The sequence below is a fragment of the Gadus macrocephalus genome, chromosome 22, assembly GCF_031168955.1.
Source record: "Gadus macrocephalus chromosome 22, ASM3116895v1".
Taxonomy (NCBI): Eukaryota; Metazoa; Chordata; class Actinopteri; order Gadiformes; family Gadidae; genus Gadus; species Gadus macrocephalus.
The window spans coordinates 12,003,074-12,020,814 of NC_082403.1; the positions used below are offsets into that span (position 1 = coordinate 12,003,074).

At 40.7% G+C, this 17,741-nt stretch overlaps 3 protein-coding genes across 5 annotated transcripts in view; all 3 read left to right on the forward strand.

The window, feature by feature from the left end:
* hoxa3a (homeobox A3a) overlaps positions 1–17,741 on the forward strand; it is a 30,296-nt gene that overhangs the window by 308 nt on the left and 12,247 nt on the right. The window contains exon 2 of one of the 3 annotated variants that reach the window (XM_060044220.1): positions 5,631–5,727. The gene's annotated coding sequence lies outside the window, so the exon portion shown is untranslated. Of the gene's footprint in view, positions 1–5,630; positions 5,728–11,357; positions 11,759–16,473; positions 17,086–17,741 lie in introns of those variants that run through there. The other 2 variants (XM_060044221.1, XM_060044223.1) reach the window with 2 other exon arrangements.
* On the forward strand, positions 1,591–4,989 carry hoxa5a (homeobox A5a). The gene is made up of 2 exons (XM_060044228.1): positions 1,591–3,371; positions 3,881–4,989. Exons 1-2 carry the CDS (start codon positions 2,771–2,773, stop codon positions 4,129–4,131), a joined length of 852 nt encoding a protein of 283 aa, XP_059900211.1. The 5' UTR covers positions 1,591–2,770; the 3' UTR covers positions 4,132–4,989.
* hoxa4a (homeobox A4a) lies at positions 11,782–15,783 on the forward strand. The gene is made up of 2 exons (XM_060044230.1): positions 11,782–13,679; positions 14,190–15,783. Exons 1-2 carry the CDS (start codon positions 13,262–13,264, stop codon positions 14,516–14,518), a joined length of 747 nt encoding a protein of 248 aa, XP_059900213.1. The 5' UTR covers positions 11,782–13,261; the 3' UTR covers positions 14,519–15,783.

The window sequence follows — 17,741 nt, forward strand, 5'->3', positions numbered from 1 at the left end:
TTTTGCAGGTTTATCCAAAAAAATGATACTTGACCACTCCGTTGATTTTTTTGGTTCGGTAAAGCTTATTTGTCTACTTGACATCTAAACCCGCCAATGCGTTGTAGGTAATTTTGATTATGTGCTAATGGTTGATAAACTGGCTGTATGTCTACTTGCTCTGTACCTGTTCTGTTTCTATTCAGTCGAGGTTGACTATGCTCTGTGATACGTTTCGTCAATGCTTCACGTGGTTTGGTGTAGATTTGATATGTAGGTAAATGACCTCTTCGTGTTAGTTAATTTTCTCAGTTGATTTTGGCAAACAAACATCCTCTCTGTCGCCCTCTTGTGGGAAGAATGTTAGATGCTTGTTTGTGGCCCTGCGTTAAACTTGCCATGGTATATTTATTCATTTATCTGTGTCCGTGTTCAACCTTTACTCAGTTGCATTGTTTGTGTTGACAACCACATATTCTTTACATTTCGTGCTTCTTTTTTTGTTTATGCTTATTTCATCTTCAAACTTGATTTAAAGCTTGCTGTGGCCTGTATGATTAACATGTTAATGTTGGCTATTTACTCTTACATAAGCATTCAATTGACAGACTATGCATGATGTGCACACAACTCTTTGTATGCCATAATCATGCTAAGCTTGTTTTGATGTTCTAACGGTTGGGGCGTGATTAGTCTATATTTGCCACTTGTGTTGGCTTTGTTATAAAAAGCTGTTGTTCATCTATACGCTATTATATTATGTAGAATGTTTTTGTTTAAGCTTCTTATTTAGACACATGAAATCGGCCTGGGTCCTTTTTAAATAAAAATAGTTTATGTGATGATAGTTGACATTTCCTCGCTTGACGCGCACAGCCGGGGATCCCTGCATGGTGCTAGTGTCTAAACGGGCCAGCAGGGAGCAGTGCCCTACCTTTGTTTCGCCTGCATGCTCCGTCTTCAAACCACATCACACATTTGGCTATCACATTAGAGTCTACTGTTACAACGTTGTCCATAATGCGTGTAAGGTTGTACAAACGTGTTTTTTTTTTTTTTTTCAGAAAAATATATTTACCATACACATTATTACCAAACACAATAAGTAGCCTCCATAAATTCACAACCAAAACGCATGGAACAGTTCACACACGCTCTCTGACCAAGGTGACGTAGTCACACTTGGAAGGTTATTCGGTTTGCCAGCAAGGCAGAGATATAATTACACACGTGCTGCGTTTCTTCATCAACTCAACCGGACAGAGAATATGTTGATATAAGCGACGAATCCATAGCAAAGCCTGAACTGTTCGTGTCAGCCAGTCTTGGCCGCAGCTTGGCGCGCACTGCTGCAGGTTGCTGGGTGCCCTATGCAGTTTCGTGTCGTCGCTTTTCAAATATCAGAAGTGAATGACATATGCTTTTATTTTTTACTTTGCTTATATTCACTAGTGCGTTTAAATAAAGTGTCAAATACGATAGGACTATGTGGAGCCTTAGATGACATTGCTATCACTAGGCTAAGTATGATGCACTGTATTTTTCTAACCTACACGTTTTTGTACTTGTGCTATGTTAAGTTATATTATTATCGATAATAATTTAAATAGTAATGATAAAGAATAGCTTATACTGATACTAATGATATAATAACACTATCAATCATTATAATAATACTCATTTCTTTTTTTATATTTCTTCAATTTTACCTACCGACAAGGAGACATCGTATTGGATCTGATAGGACCCCTTATTAACATGTTGGTTGAAAGCATTGTATTGCTCTGAATCAATAGACATGGGAAATCTTATAATCACAACATTTTAAACGTATACGTTTATAAACTAAACTAAATGTAGGCGAAATAATGAGTGTAGCTCAGCTACACTACGATAATAAATTTTTTTGGTTTTTGCTTGCTTAAATATCTTTGCATTAATGGTAAGAAAGCATCTTCAAAAAATATTTCTGCTTCTATTATTTAATAATTGCCTATTCAACGTTCATTGTTCTTATTTTATTAAAAACCTAACGACTTATTTCTTAAGTGTAAGTGCAGCATTTATGGGAAAATTAAGTTTTTCCACTTTTGTAGTGCCTCCTCTGAATCTAGGCATCTTATCTAGTGGAAGACGATGTTTCCACTTTCTTTTTTGATAAAAAACGTTATTATCCTGGTATAGGCCATATATTTTTATTCTCAGAAAATTAAAATAGCGACATATCTGTATTTTTTCTTTAATTGAATATGGAATATACTGATCTTAATCTGCTTGCACTCCCAGCATGTCACTCGTATTGTTTGGAAAGCCATTACTTGTGCCGCAATGATCGTTAACCTCTGAATGACCCCGTTTGAAGCCAACGCCTCTAAAAATGACGCATTCGCGTAGTTCCCCAGTTCCGCCAGACGATGGTGCACGGACACAATTCAGATCACCGATTTCGAGCTCCAGAGAACCAAACTCAGACGCGCGTCGTTGCGCGTACCCTTTACATCCCACCCATATTTTCCACCGTGCACGAGTTTACCTCTGGAGGTCATCAAGCAGGATTTACGACTGGTCAACAAAAGCACGTGATTCTAAGCCGTACCCCATATTTGGGTGTCTACGTAAGAGAGAATCAAGTACATGTCCTACTCATTTCCATAATTCATCATAAATTGTGCAGGGGTGCTTAAGAACGCGCTAAACCATCAAGAGCCACAAATCAAGTACGTACGTTTATTGTATTTCTAAAATATAAAATAAACTATACTTAAAACGAACAACCGTGGATTGTCAACAAATGAGCTCCTATTTTGTGAACTCATTCTGCGGACGTTACCCCAACGGCGCGGACTTTCAGTTACATAATTATGGAGATCATAGTTCGACAAACGAGCAATACAGGGACTCAACAGCCACCATGCATTCCAGTAGGTATGGCTATGGCTACAACGGGATGGACCTGACCGTCGGGCGGGCAGGACACTTTTTGGGCAACGAGCGATCGCAAGGCTACTCCCCGAACCATTCGGCGGCCACCACGTCCTCTGTCGAGCAAGTCAGGTACACTCAAACCGCCAACAGCACTGGGACCTCTTCGCTGTCCCCTCCACCTGACCCTCTTCCGTGCTCTTCGATCGCGAGCTTGTCCCCGGTCACCGATCCTCAGCAGCAGCAGGTTCAGCACCGAGCCATCAAAAACTCCATCGCCAGCGCGTGTCCAACGCCGTGTTCCAACTCGAATGGCGGCGCGATGCTGAACCGGGCTGACTGTGCAGCCAAAGCCATGCCCCTGGAGGAGGACAAGCCCGCGGGAAGCGCACAGACAACTTCCCAAAATGCCACCGACTCAACCCAACCTCAGATCTATCCGTGGATGAGGAAACTACATATAAGTCATGGTAAACTTTCAAACTTCCCCATACTTCTTTAAAATGGTGTTATAGTAGCATGATTGGAGATAGACGTCTTGTATATGGTATAAACTTTACAAGAAGATTTAACGGACGTGTAGTCCTATGGATTGCTATTTTTGTAAAAGCACTAATAGAAAGTGTCAATTTCCATCAGCAACAGAGATCACCTGTTTGTAATACCTAATTTTAAATACACATAAGCATAGGTTACCTCAGCGTCTTGGTCCATCTTTATGTGATAAAATGTGCTAGGCCTATATGTTGATTAAAATGCCCCACGTGTAAACTTTTGTCAAACTTAGTTCATACTTTAAACTTAGGCTAATAAAATACGTGAGATTTCACCTAGGCCTATCAATAAAGAAATTTGAATTATAGTATATTTTCACACCACGCAACAATCACATCTGCGGACTGCAAATGTTGTTAGAATCAATATTAGAAATAGTGGGTCAAATAACGATATGGATGCCCTGTGTTTTTGCCTATATCAGATATGTCTGGTCCAGAAGGGAAGAGGGCGAGAACTGCGTACACCCGGTACCAGACCCTGGAGTTGGAGAAAGAGTTTCACTTCAACCGGTACCTGACGCGCAGACGGAGGATCGAGATCGCCCATGCCCTCTGCCTCTCTGAGCGGCAGATCAAGATCTGGTTCCAGAACCGGCGGATGAAGTGGAAGAAAGACAACAAGCTCAAGAGCATGAGCATGGCAGCAGCTGGTGGCGGAGGCTACCGGCCTTGATATTGTGTCAAAGGATAGCACCCACAAAGAGAAGGTTCTGGAAAGTTCTGTTCTTGTATCATTCCCCCCATGCAAATTGTGCGAGAGACTTCTTGGACTTCTTGGTTGGGGCCGTGGGGCCCCTCGCATGCCAATGACGGGCCCTCTATTACTTCCGATACAATTATTATACGTTTTTCCTATTTTGGACCGTGTTTATGATTGTGTAAGTAATATTGATGTACAGTTCTGTTTAGAGTTAGAGGAAAGCGCAAAAATAAAATACACGTGTAACTTATTCCTTCTTGAGAAAGAATTCAATACAGTCATTTAAAAAATGTTGTGTCGCAAAAAAGCCAGTACAAATATGTGTAATGTCGCCTATACCAGAACAAAAACAGCCGAATAAAATAAATACATTGGTATGAACTCTAGCTGCCATTATGTTTAGCCTTTTGTTTTATATGTATGTAAGTATGTATGTATGTATTTATTTAATTGATGTATTGTACCGAACAGTTAACTTGCTTCTAGACCAACAACGTAAACCTTGTGTGGTTATTCTGTGCGTTGTGAGCCGTGTAAGGGCAGACGTCCCAATCAAATGTTGTATGTAGCTCTGCCTTGTATTCTCCTTTCTGCACGGGCTGCTACTTTGTTTTCATTATTCGCCTCTCGCAGCATCTTAGTAAAATGTGCTTGTCTTTGTTTTATATATATTTTATATGTTGACGGTCCCGCGGAGACCCCCGAATTGCATTAAGTGTATAGTGCCATCGTGATAAACCTTTTTGTAAATGTTTTTAAATGACTGGAAGTCGAGAAAATACTATAACGATGATGATGGGGATTATAATAAACTTTCTACTGGAACGGAAACACCAGACTGCATGGTTATTGAAAAAAGATATGGGCATATGTGTGTGTCTATATATAGGCCTATATATATATTCTCACGCTCATGGGTAGGCCTACAAACTGTTGGAAGTCAGTATTTGTCGTTTACAAAACATTATATATCTTTTTTTTATTGCCCAGGTGTGGCAAAAGGTCCAATAAAAAAAGTTATATAATTCACAACTATAAAATATTGACCACACTGCGTGAATTATTAGGCTGGCCAACCTCCCAAATGTTATCTTCTCAACAGGTAGACCCAAGGAAATGTGGTTGTTTCACTCACCTTGATAAGGTGGGCATAGATCCGCGGCCTGAGACCAACTAGAGGACCCGTCCTCTCTTCCTGGGCTCGGACTTGGCGCTTTACTCAGACTTTGCCAGCTCTAAACTTTATTAGTCTGGTTCTGGCTCTCTGACATTTGGTGGCTAAATGAATGGTGGTTTGTCAATGAATTAGATCGTAAAATCATCCAGAGCGCGACCAGATAGGCTCGCTGGCCATAAGCGGTCACGTGGTGGCCATTAAAGTAAGTTTTATGGTTTTGGGGAGTTGACAGTATATTGCACATAACATATAATCGCCCTGACGCGAGGCTTCGTCTTTTACTCTCTCCTTGCAGGCTGTAAGTGTTGCTTGACCGTTTCACCACTTGCCTTGCTCACAGTGGTGACTCAAGATGGACCAGAGGCGCGCAAGGAGAAGGAACATTTCTCACGGTAAGTTTCTCCGGAAGGAGTAGACTTCTTCATTTCTAGCTGTGCGTGGCCCCAGAGTGGCCAGCCCGGTGCTAAACAGCGTTATGATTGTATTCGCTCTCTCTATCTAGCCTGTATTAGTCAATTAAGCTCATTTGTGAGTTGCGCGGTGCTTGAATGCTGCTCTCGGCAGATGTTGGGCAGGGTAAGGTCCGGCTCATGGCTATTTAATTGCTTCCTTCCCCACTGTAACTTGTTTTCCTCCATCTGTGGTGTAACTCATAATCTATTTTACATGTTGGGTAATTATCTTTTGTCCTCATCCACCCCCTTACTAACCCCTGGTTGTTTAGTTGATTACTTGTTAGGATCAGCAGGCCATCTCTAAAGCTACTAGACGTGTCTGAAAGTTGGGGTTCTGGAGATGTTATCGGGAAGGGAGCACGCGCTAGAGGTACAGTTGAATTAGTCGGGAAATTTGATCCAATTGTAGTTGGGCTTCCTTGAAATAATGTAGCGTTACGCATCGACAAAGGACTGTTGCTTTTTCTGGACACTGCTTTGCGCCACATGTTGGTGTCTTAATTGATTTCGTTTATAGTATACTCTGCCAAGTAAACACAATCCACGCGAACACACACACACACACACACACACACACACACACACACACACACACACACACACACACACACACACACACACACACACACACACACACACACGCACACACCGACTCACTCCGTCACAAAACGTCTCTCTCACACACACACACACACACACACACACACACACACACACACACACACACACACACACACACACACACACACACACACACACACACACACACACACACACACACACACACGTGTTCGTTTCGTTTTGTTCAAGGGGAAAGTCACCAAAAAGTCTCGTTTGAGTCTGTGCCTCTTTTCCGTGTGTGCACGCTCTTAAAAAGTTCCAACATGTAGGACTAAACCCTTCATTCAACATTTGAAATTGTTCACGAAAGTACATAAGTGGGATTATAATACGTAATTGAGTTGGTTTTGATGTGTTGTGTGGAGGGAGTGTAGGAAGGTGTAGCAGTTAATGGAAGTTCGATTACTTCTGTGTCCAAAAAAGTTTTTAAGGAAATCTTATTCCCATTTTGGGCACTAGTGGATTTAAACGTGTGATGGTTAGTTGATACAACAGACCAATCAGTTATTGTGAAGCAGTCTACCTGTACTTGTTTTTTGGCTGCAATCATGAATTCGCGCACATACACACACAAAAACACAGACGCACGCACAACTCCCTCGCCCTCGCCCTCTCTCTCTCTCTCTCTCTCTCTCTCTCTCTCTCTCTCTCTCTCTCTCTCTCTCTCTCTCTCTCTCTCTCTCTCTCTCTCTCCCTCAGCCACAAACACAGACAAAGACACACACACACACACACACACACACACACACACACACACACACACACACACACACACACACACACACACACACACACACATACACATGCGCAAACACATGGTACCAGATAATCATCTCTACAGAAAGCCACAAACGCGTGGTTTGGTTAACCTCGCGCACGAGCAGAACGATCTCATCCACACTGCTAAGAACCCCGATTCAACTTTAACAAGCAATTATAACGTTCTGCGGGCCTAAATGGACCTGAGTATAAACACAATGAACAATCATATTAGCTCTGCAGCTGGATTCGTCAGCTAGATTTTAATGAAAACATATTACGGCTTAAATTGGATTTTTTTTTTGGTAAAACAAGAGAAAAATACACAAATTTCACATCATGGAGCAAAGGCATTTGCTCAGCAGTAACAGCAGTAACAGCAGCAGCGGCGGCAGCGCTACAGCGCCGCTCATAGAGGAAGGACGCATCCTCAGCTCTGGAGGTTCAACGGGAGGTCAGCCGCAGCAGAAAGATAAATCTGCATCCTCTCAGCGCCACCAGCAGGGCTCGCTTTAGGCCAAGTTCACTGTCAGCCTCCGCCTGTTCCCTCTCCGTATGTTCCAGAGGAGAACCCCGCCCCCTCCACCCGAATACGCACGTAAACATGCGCACACACGCACACACACATTCAGACACACACACACACACACACACACACACACACACACACACACACACACACACACACACACACACACACACACACACACACACACACACACACACACACACACACACACACACACACACACAACACAAACACGCCCGCACACACAGGATAATATATTATATGGAAATGTTTCTGTTGCGATGCCTTTGTTCTATAGGCCTGTATACATTTCGTTTGTATAAATTGACTATAACAAAATGGGAAATATTTGAGTATAGAGCACAGTCTAAAGACTGCTGTCCCTGCTCTCTCACATTGCGTATTTCAACAAAATTGCAAATACATCCATTACACAAAGGTATTTGCATTGTTTTAGGTACTGCATCTATACGCTATTTTTAGGAAAATTAAGCAAAGTAGGCCTGAAAGCCATTTTCTTTCTACTATCATGCCCTATTCTGACATCCTCAAACAATAAGCGTTGGATGCATCAAAACCAACTAGGCTAACAGAACGATATAGGCCTACTTCTAAACAATTTCAATCAAATGGCGATGCGATCATGCGCGATGCTTCTCGAGGGGTCAAAAGCTCGCGGAGACGGACGAGAAGGAGATAGGGGGTCAAAAGTTTACGCGCTGAACATGTCTCCCTCATCTGTTCTATTGGGGCTTGATGCCAGCCTTATAATGGCAGTCTTCGCGACGCAGACAAAAGATAGAATAGCGTTGAATTACATATGTTGGACGTTGCACTCCAGGTGAACCCTGGAAGCGGAGTGACCCCGCGCGCAGGACCAGGGGAGGGTCCCCCCTACACGTCCCAAACCTCAAGATTGAGTGTCTGGCGTTTTATTAGGGCGGTTGATTGGTGAATTTCCTTTGAATAAATTACATTTGATATGTTTGGGGGACGAAGGCAAAATTAGCATTTTGAGGATTGATTCTTTCGACCGGGTCACAGGGTAATGGATAGGCCTGCAGGCCCAAATTATGTCCGTGGATCCTTTAAAAAACACTTAGACTTCCTTATCTTGATCAAATATAACGGTATTTGGTAACGTAGACTAGGCCTATAAAAAGTGTCGTTAATATGTGTATTATTTTTTGTTGACACAGGATAAGATATTTATAAATATGTGTATATTTCACATATTGGACTTTTACCACAGAGTATCAGACAATAACGCATTTCAATACCGCCCCCTTTATCATCAAATAATGTTTAGAATAAAAATTAGAGCATCGTTTCGATTCAAGTTTAATCTTAAAATTTCGATTCTGGTTTTGTAAGCATAATCATAGGACGAAATAGGAATACAAATAAAAAATAAGTAATACGCCGAGAGTTATCAGTTGATATTGTAGGACATAGGATTCAAGAGCACCTCTCTTGCGCAATTTACAATCGTAGGTCATCTGTAGTAATTCAACATCAACAACATCATCATTATTGGCATAAAATAATAGGTGTAATAATGTGAATACATTCGTTTATATAATAATATCATTTTATAAATAAAAGGTATTGAGCGTTGACCCGGTCCGTTGCGTGAGACTGCATCTCAAAGATATGTTCAACTCAACTCATACAATAAGGAAAACCTAGGCTGGCCTACACATTTATAAAATGTATAACAATAGTAAATTCGTTAGCTTAGGTACAATATTGAATAAAAAAGAACAACACTAATTTAAAAAACATATGCCTACTACAAATATAGAAATATACAAAAAAAAAAAGCTATTTAAGCCTAGATAATTATTCCAAAAACATATACAAAGGTTAAGAACGATAATATGTTTTTTCATTTAGATCACAACAAAGGCCTATGTTTCTCAAGAAACGTCTTAGAAAGCTTATCGAAAGCCAGTCAGAGCCAGGACTATATAAGTTTGGGTTTTGAATTGATTATTTAGCATTGATAATATTGGCTACTTGTTTGCTTGGTTGTATGTTTCTGTAAAAAATTGAATGCATAAATGTGTCTGTTTGACGTTGAATCCGTTATATGAAACTGTGTTTGGCCATATTCTCAATACAACTAATTGATAGCTTCATGTACTATCCACATGGACTACTATGCCTACGTAAACATCTGCCCGATGTCGCATTAGCTTACCGGTTGCTTGGGTTGTGGTAACGGAGCATTAACAAACAGTTTTTCTCTAGATAAACATTGACATACAAATGAGTAGGCCTATCTATAAAACAGAAAATGGTGTTCCTCCATAGACTGAATGGTTTAGCCCATGCAGCTTCTATACTTTTGTGGAAACACTCCCTTTCTACAGGAGAGGGATGTATAAAGAGAGCAATATTTAAAGTGTCGCTATCGTCACAGCACTTGTCTGAACACCTACATGTACAGTGCACTGTCTTTGTGATGTACTATCAGTTCAATAGACATTCACTTCACAGTATATCCTTTCCAAAGTGCCGGCGTGTTTTGGATGTAGGATTAGATTGATGTAAACACAACCTGTCACAAGCGTTTAGAGCCTACCAATTTTTTTAATGTATAATTGGATATTGTAAAAACTTCTAACATAATTTGCATTTTCTTTATTTTGACCTTTTCAATAGTCTTAATAGAGTTCAACAGGCTTAAGCAACATTTTCATCATAATAAACTATAACAAATAGGGCCTATGGCTCAAGTTTTGCAGTTGTTCAAGATAGGCAGTATAGGCTTTCATTCTGCAGTCATACTGACAAAGTATGCCCCACATTAATCAAAGTTGATACTTTAATACCTATCCCGAGGTCCTTGCTACAGCAACAAGTAGACCGACCTGTCAAAAAAAGATAGCCGTCATTCACGCAAGGATGACTTACTGTAAGTGGATAATAGTCACACTGACCCAGTCCATCCCTTTCTCTCTATCTCCCACCCTCTGATACATTGAATACATTGGCAGCAGACTGTAAATTTAGATATCATGTGAAGTTGTCTTACCTTGTAACATTATGTTGATAAATTGCCTCTTAGGTGGTCTTCGGAGTATACGGGTACATGCCCATGTGTGGGGTACAATTCGCTTCTGCATGAGTTAGGTGAAACAAAGGGAAATTTAATAAAAAAAACATTCCCTAGCTAAATTAACTTACAGCAAGTGGTGGCTCTTGTATATTACATTTAAAGATGCATACTTTATTGTAGAAAACAAATAGACCATAGAAAACAAAATACTTCATATGTTAAACGAAAAAATGAATAATACACCTTACAACGTGGTCAGGCCGCTACATTCAATATTGTTGGTCAAGTTGGAGCTACAGGACACAATTAACTGAATTAAACACATAAGTATTCAACATGAAAATATAGAGACATTGATTGCCAAATAATATATCTTAATATATCTGTTGAACATTTTACTATTTTCGTGGTTTTTTTTGCCTCACTTTAAGCAGTTTAATACCACGCTTGGTGTTTTTCAAATGGCTTTGTGGCATTTCAACATAATTGTATCTTGTTGGGACGTCCCTGGGTGTTGACCCACGCTAAGTGCTCTCCCATCTCCTTCAGAGTTAGGCAGACGTTGGAGATTGTGAAGTCCAAGTCCGGGGTGAACTCGAGGTCACTGCGTCTAACAGATATGAAAATGTCGCCTCTTTGGAGAAGGGCACGCCTTGTTGTTTAACAAAGACTGTCAATGCCCAAGATTAATCAGAAACAAAATGGAAACGGTGTCACTCTGGGGTCAGCAGAAGTTATCTCTGTTTAGGGCCAGGAATACAATGGCGGGGAGAAAAAGGGGAAAGAACGCTTTCAATATTTCCGAGGTTTGTCCTCGTCTTTCACGACGCAGGGGCCTTCTCCGAGTGGACAGTTAAGGATAACTTCTGTAAAGTCTCTTTGGCTCAAAGGGAATTACACAGTTGTTCATGTTGGATTTGTTCTGTGCGGATATGTGAAGAAACAAGTTGTGAAGATGGAGATTTGCGTGACACTGTGGGCAGAGGAGCAATACGGTCAGCGGCTGCTATATTTATCTCGTTGGTTTATTGTCTGCCTTTTCTCTTTTCCTCTGGATCATTTTATTCTCCGGAGTCTATGAATGCATATCTTCATATCATAGGAATGTAAGCATATTTGTTAATATAGAACTCTCCCTCTACGTATTACCATCTTCTACGGCTTCAATCCAAAAGATATGTATAATTAATGTAACAATAATAACAACCATCATGATAACCATAATAATAACCATAATAGTAATAATAACAGATATAAAAAATAAGCACAATACCTGTTATTAATTCATACTTGGCTACCCCTTATATATTATTCATATTTTTATAGAGGCCTACTAAAGCAGGCCTAATTGCTCCAGCCTTTTGTTGCATGAGGGTGTCTCTGCACATTGTTTTACTCGATTTTGGGAGATTTCATTCAAGGGCTTCTATTTTGGACACTAATTACTTGCAGGAAAAGTTGTGGTGCTAAGGCGTCAGGTCATCCACTTGTTATATTATTGTGCAGTGTAAATCCCACTATCTATCTTACTATCGAAGGACCAGGGGGCTCGCACGAGGGCAGCTTGTGTGCTGCTACATGCACTTGTTCATCCAAGGGAAAAACACAAAACGGTACAACGTTTTGGATTTGGTAAAAAAAATATTTTATCTCAGAAAGATATTTGATTATGGTTGCAGTGCGTATAGGTCCATTGCTCTGTAATAAATGTTAAAACTGAGGAGGAAAAATCGAGTTATCTTTATTTTTGGTAGGAGAAATGGTTTATTAATGACGTAATGCGTAAACCTCTTAGATTGATGTTGCCTGAGCAACATTGTGTTTAAAGTCAAGCTCACGAGAAGAGTAGGGAGTCAAAGGTTTCTTAATATCGTTATATAAAACCAGCTGCACGTAGAGAGTCTCTCTTTCTCTGTCTCTTTCAGATCAGTAAAACATATCTGTTTTTTTATCCTTTTATTTTGTTATTTTTAATAACGTGACAACGTCCTAAAATGACTGTCTCTTTCTGTTCTGGTGTCAGTAAACAGCCTCGTGTGTAGAGCTGTGCACTAAGACGCACGCTAACCTAAAATTCATTTAATGTTCCATCAGAGATATTCTTTTGTTTGTGAAGAAGTACATTCCCATCCATAACTTTGCTTTCACATACAGCGGGATGCTGGATTTTCTCGGATATAGGACTAAATCGAGGTCGGCGGACACTGCCCCTACTTTGGTCCATGCAGTAAACAAGTCGCTTGATTGAATTTTCTTTATATACTGTGATTTAATAAGGAAAACACAAACGTAAGCTAGTCCGAGCAATTTTCGTTGTGCAAAATGCCATGCTTTCCATTGGTTCCTGTTTACATGATGCCCACAGGAGACACCGTGATTGGTGGTGCTTTACACGTGACCAGACAACTTTGTACATTTGACAGGGAGTAGGAGGGTTTTGTGGAGATCAGAAAAACGACAGCGCGATAAAAATTAGTATTGTTGCACTTCACAAATTAATGACCATGAGTTCCTATTTGATAAACTCGAACTATATCGAACCATCCTTTCCTCCATGCGACGAATACCAACAAAGCGGATACATCCCCACGCCCGGGGATTACTACGAACGGCAAAAAGATACAGGTTTTCCCCATCACGACGATGCATCCTATCCGAGGTCAAACTACACAGATCCGAGCTACGATTACGGCAATGTCCCCACCAACGGACTGGACGATTTCAGCGACGGGCATCACGCACAGCCGCAGCCCGTCCCCCAGAGCCACGGTACTCGCCTCAACACGGTTCCCGAGAGCGGCGCAGGGACGAACACCAGCAAAGACTGCAGCCTTGCAAATGAGCCATATCCCGGTGTACCAAAGGGCAAGGAACCGGTGGTCTATCCATGGATGAAAAAGGTCCACGTTAGTAACGGTGAGTTATCGTTACAGTTAAATGGTAGAACCACAGAGAGCCGACCACTGGAACATACGCAAAGCCATTGAGGCAGCACTAGTAGCGCCCCTTACAACAGCAATTTACGACTATCGAGCAGCAGGGTCGGTAATTAAGGACCCTCGTAAATTTTATTGCCTGTGTTCGTCTGTCTGGGCCATGTGCCTTTGTTGCTTTTTAACCTAAACTACCTCTACGGGTGGACCAAAGCCAAAGTATGATATTTAGTCCTGCTGTTTGGTTAATCATTTGTACGCTTAATCTATCCCCGGGTACGAATTCTAACACAGACGGCATCGCCAAATTAAGCGCATTTCTGCGCACGAACGGGAGAGGACATGATGCAAAAAGTGGGATAGTAATCGCCATTTATGTCACATCGTCCTTATAGTCTTCAATTTTAGATAGAATCTTGGGGATTTTTTGGGGAAGGAAAACCTTTCGCTTCACGTAACACCTGCTTGCTTTGCATGTGCATGGTTTTTGCAGTCAGTGCCAGTTACAACGGAGGAGTGCCCAAGAGATCCCGCACCGCCTACACTCGCCAGCAGGCTCTTGAGTTAGAGAAAGAATTCCACTTCAACCGTTATCTGACCCGACGCAGGCGGGTGGAGATCGCGCACACCATGTGTCTATCCGAACGCCAGGTGAAGATTTGGTTCCAGAACCGACGAATGAAGTGGAAGAAGGACCACAAGCTGCCCAACACAAAGATCCGCTCCTCCAACACAGCCTCGACTTCAGTCTCTGGTGCCCAGCCGCAGCAGATCAAAACAGGCCAACAGCTCGTGCCTACACCGTGCGCCGCCAGTCTATAGTGCGTGAACCGCAGCAAACCCACACCACAACACAGACTGAGAATGCAAATTACAAAAGTGGAAATTTTTGTGGACCGACTTTCCGGTGTGTTACACATGTTGTAATCCCCCCCCCCCTTTTTCCCAAACTTCTGCCATTGGGTTTTACAAGTCCATCGTTCCTTGAAAACCACCTCTGCTCCTCGTTTGTCCTCGTCATATAAGCTTGAAATTCACCTCTAATCACCCAAGACGGCAACTGAAGTGTACATGTATTTGTTTAATTTTATGATACAAAAAAGGGGAACGCACGTTCAAAGCAAGGACTTGGGTTAATATACAGGTTAAATGAAGTGAGGCAAACGTAAGTCATTTTTTATCAGTATTATCATTTTTTGTATTGCTCATGGAAAAGTCTAATATACTTGAAAGATATATAGCAAATCTCTAGGTCATGCAGAGTAACATTGTAGTTTTTTTTCTGTGTGTGTAAGAGAGTGTGAGTGAGAGTCAAGGATAGATAGTGTGTGTGTGTGTGTGTGTGTGTGTGTGTGTGTGTGTGTGTGTGTGTGTGTGTGTGTGTGTGTGTGTGTGTGTGGTGTCTGTCTGTCTGTCTGTCTGTCTGTCTGTCTGTCTGTCTGTCTGTCTGTCTGTCTGTCTGTCTGTCTCTGTGTGTGTGTGTGTGTGTGTGTGTGTGTGTGTGTGTGTGTGTGTGTGTGTGTGTGTGTGTGTGTGTGTGTGTGTGTGTGTGTGTGTGTGTGTGTGTGTGGATGTGTGTGTGTGTGTGAGAGACAGAGAGCGAGACAGAGTGTGTTGGTTTACTGTTGAATGTAGCCCAGGTGACTTTTGCATCTGATGTATATAGACAAATCACTAAGAAGGCACAATGAAAATAACATTTTGTCTTTAGAATTATGTTTGTCGTTCTAGTTAAGTCGTGATAGTGTACCACATGTCGTGCTGTGTTCTAAACTGTGAATATCTGTATGTTCTGTCGAAATAATTGTCGTTGTAATGTAGGCTAAATAGCTGTTCTTGTGAAATAAATATATTCTTCACTGAATGATATGGCTTGAAAAATCTGCATATAGAAATGGCGCACATCGAAATGCTGAATAATTATACACGGGCCAATTGCATAGGATAATATATTTTTTCGTATTGTTTTTTATTTAGTATTAGGGCATCGTCCGTCCGTTTCGTCACCTTCGTTGTTTTGAGTAGTCAGTTTGTGATTTTTTGTAAGGTTATTAAAAAAAGCAATTGATATTATTTGCTATTTTAAACGGTGTCTATTTCATTTCATACATGAAGAAGAGTTACCCTCCTCTGTTCTTAAAATATAGCACGGACGAATTGTTTTATAAGAGGCCACAATCATTTGTTTCGTTCCCGATTGTTGTCTTTTTCTGTCAACTGTCTTTGTAGCAATATCAGTCAACACGTTATTATAAGTATCCCTAACAAAGTTTATAGACGTTTTCATCGAATAAATTATTGAATAGTAGTTCTTATAGAATAATTTATTTGTTCTTATTACAGAAACAGCTTGATGTGCTAGTTCCACTACTCGCGTTAGGTCTAAACATTGAAAGGGTTTATAGTAATCCAGCAAACAGTTTATTTTTGTAAAGTCCATAGCAAACATAAGTGAACTAATGTTTAACTGTTGTTTGCTACCTGCTACACTCACACAATAGGAAGTTCAACCAGAGGACACAACCGTCACTGACCAATCAGCGGCGCGCAGCCCTTCTCCTGACCCCTGACCTTAAGACACGCACAATGTTCATATCATACATCAGTGTAATACCACTTTGGCTTTCTTCATTTCGTGTTTTCTTCATCAAACAATGCCCTGAAAAAATGTGTAGACCTTATGTTATGACCCAGGGTCGTAACACCTTAATGTCTGACTTGTATTACTAAACGTTTTAATTTTTCTGCACATTTCTATACAGCAGTGTTGCGGAAATAGTTTACCTGATGGCCAGGATACATATGTACAAACAAAATACCTAACATTTTGGCATGAATTCCAGCCCTCTTTTTAGCTAATCTATCTTTAGGAAATAGATTGCCGATTACCTTGCACGAGGCCTAATTGAAAAATCGGATAGGCCATAAACAACCGTTCTGTGCGTGAGAGTCCCATTGCTGCGTCATTTGCCTTTATTTTTTAGTCATTATATGAAATCGTCATATAATGGCCACTAACTTGTCATCTTCTATTGTCAAAATCATTCCGGGCATACTTTACGCACAGAACTAGTTGTAGGGATGTGCAAAAAAATTGCGTTTGACCTGATTGGCACCCATTTTACGCAACCTATCAAGATGTCGAACAAGTTAAATTCAAGATTTCCACTCATTTTATACCACAATGGAGGTCACTTCCAGGGTTTTAAAATTTTAATTCGCTCATCCACGTGACTCGATGAATAATGAATGCCCTCGGGTCAGAAATAGATATGAAATTCGGCCGTAATTCCATTTGAAGTGATCCTCGGCAGTGTGCGAGATACAGTTCTGGTGATAAGCTCTAGGTTATTCCTTCGTCCCTTTTGAAGAAGCCTTCGTGACTCTGTGTGAGTATATTTCAGATTCTCAGCAATTCCTTTGGGACTTTAAAATGATGTAATTTCGGCTCACCTGCACATAAGAGTAGGCCTAACTAATTAGTTGGATGTACAAAGCAAAACAAAATATAAACCAAAACAAAACGGTCTTTTGGTGCCGTTTTTCGCACGTTCATTCATTTCTTCCGGGCGACTAACCATTTATGTTATCATTATGAAAAAAGGGACAAACAAGGCGTTTAGTAATGCATGTTTTGGGTGATATGTATATTGTTGTCTTGTTAGCTGTAGCATAAACTGTTTATAGCCTGCTCCTGTGCTCAATGATAATGCCAAATACCAAGACACAAAAATCTAAACGGGGGCTTCAAAATATGAACATTGGTCTTATAAATATGAGGCCCTAAATGTAGGATATCAAACAATAAGAATCCACTGTGTAACAAACAACCTGATAATTCGATTACAAAAGCTAAATCCCATGGCAACTTGTTGAACAACATAGGTCGAATTTAAACAAATATAGCTTATTGTCTCAGTAATGTGAGGCTGTTTCACCTCATTAGTAGGCCTATTCTTTATTCATATGATTTATGTGTAACTTAGTGTTAACACTTTAAAATTACAGTTAACTGTTATTTTGAAGTACCATGAAAGATCTGAAT

Coding starts and splice junctions, on each gene's coding strand:
- hoxa5a (XM_060044228.1), top strand. CDS start 2,771: ATGAGCTCCTATTTTGTGAACTCATTCTGCGGACGTTACCCCAACGGC. Junction 3,372..3,880: donor GAAACTACATATAAGTCATG/GTAAACTTTCAA, acceptor TGCCTATATCAG/ATATGTCTGGTCCAGAAGGG.
- hoxa4a (XM_060044230.1), top strand. CDS start 13,262: ATGACCATGAGTTCCTATTTGATAAACTCGAACTATATCGAACCATCC. Junction 13,680..14,189: donor AAAGGTCCACGTTAGTAACG/GTGAGTTATCGT, acceptor TGGTTTTTGCAG/TCAGTGCCAGTTACAACGGA.